The sequence below is a fragment of the Austrofundulus limnaeus genome, unplaced genomic scaffold (genome assembly GCF_001266775.1).
Source record: "Austrofundulus limnaeus strain Quisiro unplaced genomic scaffold, Austrofundulus_limnaeus-1.0 Scaffold496, whole genome shotgun sequence".
Classification (NCBI taxonomy): Eukaryota; Metazoa; Chordata; class Actinopteri; order Cyprinodontiformes; family Rivulidae; genus Austrofundulus; species Austrofundulus limnaeus.
Window position 1 is genome coordinate 186,006 of NW_013952898.1, and position 5,472 is coordinate 191,477.

The 5,472-nt window shown below is 41.0% G+C and overlaps 1 protein-coding gene across 1 annotated transcript in view; it reads left to right on the top strand.

Moving 5' to 3' along the window:
- Positions 1-5,472, top strand: part of LOC106530164 (membrane-associated guanylate kinase, WW and PDZ domain-containing protein 3) — a gene marked incomplete in the record, with an annotated part of 125,785 nt that overhangs the window by 84,966 nt on the left and 35,347 nt on the right. Inside the window, 1 exon segment of the mRNA XM_014025745.1 lies at positions 4,811-5,443. Within this exon segment, the coding sequence (XP_013881199.1) occupies positions 4,811-5,443 (633 nt within the window).

Below are 5,472 nucleotides of genomic sequence, written 5' to 3' on the forward strand. Positions count from 1 at the left end.
CCTTTGTAACAACTAAGGCAAAAATGTAATTAATTTCGAAAATCTTTTCAGGACCCCACTTTGGGTCCCGACCCCAACTTTGGGAAACACTGGTTTAGACTATCTTCACCACTGCTCCTTATAGTTGTATCAATAGTCGGAATGAAAGTGGAAATATAGTGTTTCTACTTAAGACAGGAGATTACAACCTAGTAGCCTGTACAACTGCTGGTGGGCCAAAAGTTTGGGCAGCTCTGCACTAGACAAATAAGGATATCCTTTATTAAAAAATTTTTTTTTCTGGGTTATAAACCAACACTTTTCAAAAATGTCGTACAGGTTTGAAAGAACGGCACATAAGCTAATACTTTTTCAAATGACTTCAGAAATCACAAAACTATCACTTCAAAGGAGGGTGTATGCTCCATGTAGATTTCTGACTGTAATTTTAAGGAAATGTACTTGAGTTTTGGGTCTCTGATTCAGTGATTGCATGTACGGGGATAGGACTTTGAACAACTTGTGCAAACTACTTTAGGATTCACATAACACCAATATCGATTGCCACACAGTCTCTGCTGCTGAGAGTCAACGGGAAGATGGAACAGAGAGGGTAATTATTTTCACTGTCTAATTTCCCTCGAGAAGGAGAGTAATTGGCTGTACCAAAAGATGGAACATAATTAATTTCATTGGGTTTTAAACATTTTCCCACTTTGGACCTGTTGTATTTATTTATGCCATCAAGTGGGCTGTTTATGTATGTTTATGTCATACACCTTTTTGGATATTATTAGCAAAGACCCTGGAAAAAATGAGCAATAAGTCTGAGGCTCTACATTGGTATATGAAGCTCATTACCAGAGTGAAACCTTCATTGTATTTGCTTGATAGGAGTATTGATTGTGGAGGAGGACTGGATCCTTCACTGGGCTGCAAGCCAGCCATCCAGTCAGCAGTTCAGCTGGTTATCCAGAACTGTATCAGAGTCAGGTCAAAGATGCTGAGGTTCTAAAACTTACAGGGAAATGAAAGGTGTGGGGGAGGGGATCAATATTCCACTCCTCTTGTTCTGTTAACGTAAGAAAAAATGGCGGCAGAAAAATGTTAGAAAAATGGCGTCTTCTCTCTCTACACTCAAAAYTGTTTTTGTGTTTTTTTGTCCTTCAAGTCATAATGTCTGAATGTCTTCATCTTGTCTACCTGCCTCAGAGCAGGGAGTTCCTGTTTGACGTCAGAAAAATTACACTGAAAGTAGGGCTGCGCAGTATATGYGATAGACGTAGAAACAATATGAAGTTGGCCTACCGTAGAAATTGACCCTCTACCGTCCTGTCGTCAGTAACGTGATCACACCTGTGTCAGCCTGGCTGCGAGTGCAGAGACGACTGAGCAGGAGTTCGAAAAATAATGAAGAAATGTAGCGTTTTAAAACACGTATAGAGAGAATAAATCCCCCAAATTCCCCCTCCCGCTGTAGAAAAGTTGCATCGTGTCACAGGATGTGGGATCATTTCCTCCCTCCCTCCTGCTGCACGTTGAGCAGAGCGAAGCTCTAACAACCGTATGGGAGGCCRATATTGCATTTATTTGGCGTCACCACACTTTTATTCCAGTAATCTGAAATTGTTTTATGACTTGGACTATGTGCAGCTTAAGGTCCTTAAGGTCCTGTCACACTATAACATTTTAGGCAACTTATGCCATCTTAGAATTTGTTTTATATCTAAATGACTAATTTTACTTGAAGTACTGGTTATAATATCCACTTTATGTATATATATTTTTTCTTTTTAGCCACTTTAGTAGAAAACAACCTATATATATATACAGTGGGTAAAATAAGTAGTAAACACGTCACCATTTTTCTCAGTAAATACATTACTAGAGGTGCTAATGACATGAAATTTTTACCAGATGTCGGTAACAACCCAAGTGATCCATACATACAAAGAAATCAAACCATAAATGTCCAGAAATTAAGTTATTTGTAATAATGTGGAATGGCACAGGGAAAAAGTATTGAACACACTTAATGAAATTTATCTAATACTTTATACAAAAGCCTTTGTTGTCAATGACAGCTTCAAGACGCCTCCTGTATGGAGAAACTAGTGGCATGCATTGCTCAGGTGTGATTTTGGCCCATTCTTCCACACAAACAGTCTTCAAATCTTGAAGGTTTCGTGGACCTCTTCTATGAACTCTGATCTTTAGTTCTTTCCATAGATTTTCTGTTGGATTCAGGTCAGGTGATTGGCTGGGCCATTCCAGCAGCTTTAGTTTCTTTCTCTGAAACCAACTGAGAGTTTCCTTGGCTTTGTGTTTGGGCTCATTGTCTTGCTGAAATGTCCAGCCACGTTTCATCTTCAGCATCCTGGTAGATGGAAGCAGATTTTTATCAAGAATGTCTCTGTACATTTTTCCACTCATCCTTCCTTCAATTATTTGAAGTTTGCCAGTACCATATGCTGAAAAACAGCCCCACACCATGATGTTCCCACCTCCAAACTTCACTGTTGGTATGGTGTTTTTGGGCTGATGTGCAGTGCCATTTGACCTCCAAACATGATGTGTATTCTGGCATCCAAACAGTTCAATGTTGGTCTCATCTGACCAGACTATATTCTCCCAGTATTACACAGGCTTGTTTAAATGTTGTGCAGCAAACTTTAAAGGAGCTTCAACATGCCGTTTCTTCAGCAGTGGAGTCTTGCGTGGTGAGCGTGTATACAGGCCATGGTGGTTCAGTGCATTACTTATTGTTTTCTTTGAAACAATCGTACCTGCTAATTCCAGGTCTTTCTGAAGCTCTCCACAAGTGGTCCTTGGCTCTTGGACAACTCTTCTGATAATTCTTTTCACTCCTCTGTCAGAAATCTTGCGAGGAGCACCTGGTCGTGGTCGGTTTATGGTGAAATGATGATCTTTCCACTTCTGAATTATGGCCCCAACAGTGCTCACTGGAACCTTCAGAAGTTTAGACATTCTTCTGTAACCGATGCCATCATTATGCTTTGCAACAATAAGGTTGTGAAGGTCTTGAGAGAGCTCTTTACTTTTACCCATCATCAGATGGTTCTTGTGTGATACCTGGCCATCATTTGGGWCTGAACCAGCTGATATTAACTTGCACTGACAAGGGGCAGGCTTGCTTTCTAATTACTGAGAGAGTTCAGCTGGTGTCTTGGCTTTTCATGCCTTTTTACACCTCCCTTTCTTCATGTGTTCAATACTTTTTCCCTGTGCCATTCCACGTTATTACAAATAACTTCATTTCTGGACATTTATGGTTTGATTTCTTTGTATGTATGGATCACTTGGGTTGTTACCGACATCTGGTGAAAATTTCATGTCATTAGCACCTCTAGTAATATATTTACTGAGAAAAATRGTGACGTGTTCAATACAGGGTTTGATTRTAATTTCAGTTTTCTGCTAAATAAATGCTCTAAAAATTACATTTTTTATGATAATTTTCTACCGCGATATATACCGTTACCGTGAAGGGATTCAATTTATACTGTGTAGGGGTCACCTCGAGTGAAATAATCAAGGAAACTGTCTTGAACCTCAGACCTCAGATGGGCCTTTTTAAGGGACAAATGCTCTGTTCCACTTAGAACTGAATTTAGGCCACCTCAGGTCACCTTAACTTGTCAAMGAGACATTCTCTTTTTCTTAATCAGATAATAAACAAAAATCTTCTTTTTATTTGATTTATTGTTCTCTTAGCTGAAAGTTATTACGCATTTTGATAATCAGAGAATGTTTATCAAAGTTACAGTAGAAAAGAGAACACATATCTCTTAGTAGTTTCCTTGATTATTTCACTCGAGGTGACCCCTACTACCGTGATATGAATTTGAGGTCATATCGCCCAGCCCTAATTAAAATGTGCCAAACTCAGAACTTAAAAAATTAGTTTTGTGTCGTTCACAAATGATTTGTTCAAATGGCTGCATTGTTTGAGTGTTGAATTAAATCACTTCATTAACTAATTTGTTCAACTCTCAGTTCAATTGAGCTCAGTGGGAACTATGTGGAAGTTCCACCCCTGACCTACATGGTCTGGAATGGTACCTATGGTCATGTTTAGAATGGCTTTTTTTTTCAGTTGATAGCTGAGCTCAGTGTATTCCCATGAGAATACACTGACAACGTAAATCGCAAAAAAACTTTGCCTACGTATGTAGCACTTTAGTGGTAATTTGAAATGCCACTAACACTGCACACATCCCACAACTGAGTTGATCATTTTTATATAAAAAGGGTGCACATTACCATTTGGACCACAAAAATGTAGGACTATAAAAAGACATAAATGAAGTATAGAGATCYGTTTTTGAGGTGGGTAACAATAGATGCTGCTATTCAAATAAAGAGAGGCAGAGAAATACATTTCTTTAAAATGCATTCTTCTGCTCTCATTCATTTTGAATAGCAAGCCCTAATTGGGTGAATGCCTGTTAAGGSATTCCTAAATATTTGAGTTAGTGTTTTAGGGCTAGTGGAACTAATTTTTAGATTAATGCTGTCCACCACTGCATTGCTGCATATATCACTTTATTCTGATGCTAATATCAGGGACCTTTATGCACATACTTTATCCTCTTACATTTTTACAGATTAGTAACATATTGTTTTGTTTATGCTTAATGTTTACTTAATGTTTATTGTGCCATAGGTCTGAGAATAACATCATTTTAATCCTCTATGTCTTGTACTTGTTGCAGATTAGAAAATGTTATTAAACTTATTTTCTAAGAACTAGGAAGCAGACTACTTATGTAATCTAGTTGATTTTCCCCTGCCGTCATTCTTCTTTAAGGCGACGTCATTGTGGACATCAACGGGACATGTGTGCTGGGGAAGACTCACACCGATGTGGTCCAGATGTTCCAGTCCATCCCAGTCAACCAGTTTGTGGATTTAGTCCTGTGCCGGGGCTACTCCCTGCCCGAGGACTCCAGCAGCAGCAAGGAAGCATCAGGAAGCCTCCTCGCTTCAAAAGACACCTCCCCATCCCTGTCCACCTCCACACCACAGGACCCTTACACGGTCCCAAACGGGGGAGCCCTGTCCCGCCAGGCRTCCTCCGTGCCACCTCTGAGCAACGGGGGGTGCCACCACCACTACGCTCATCCCCAGCAGCAGCAGCATCAACAGGCTCCTCTTGACCAGAACCAGGAGGGACCAGAGGCCGCTCTGTTGCAGCCGGAGCTGGTGAGCGTACCCCTGGTGAAAGGCCCCGGAGGGTTCGGCTTCGCCATTGCAGACTGTGCCTTGGGACAAAAGGTGAAGATGATCTTGGATGCCCAGTGGTGCCGCGGCTTGCTGAAGGGCGACGTCATCAAGGAGATCAACAGACAGAACGTCCAAACGCTGAGCCACTCCCAGGTGGTGGACATCCTCAAAGACCTGCCACTGGGCAGCGAGGTCAACCTGCTTGTGCTGAGAAGAGGTGAGCCAGCAATGAGGGGGGGGGGGGGG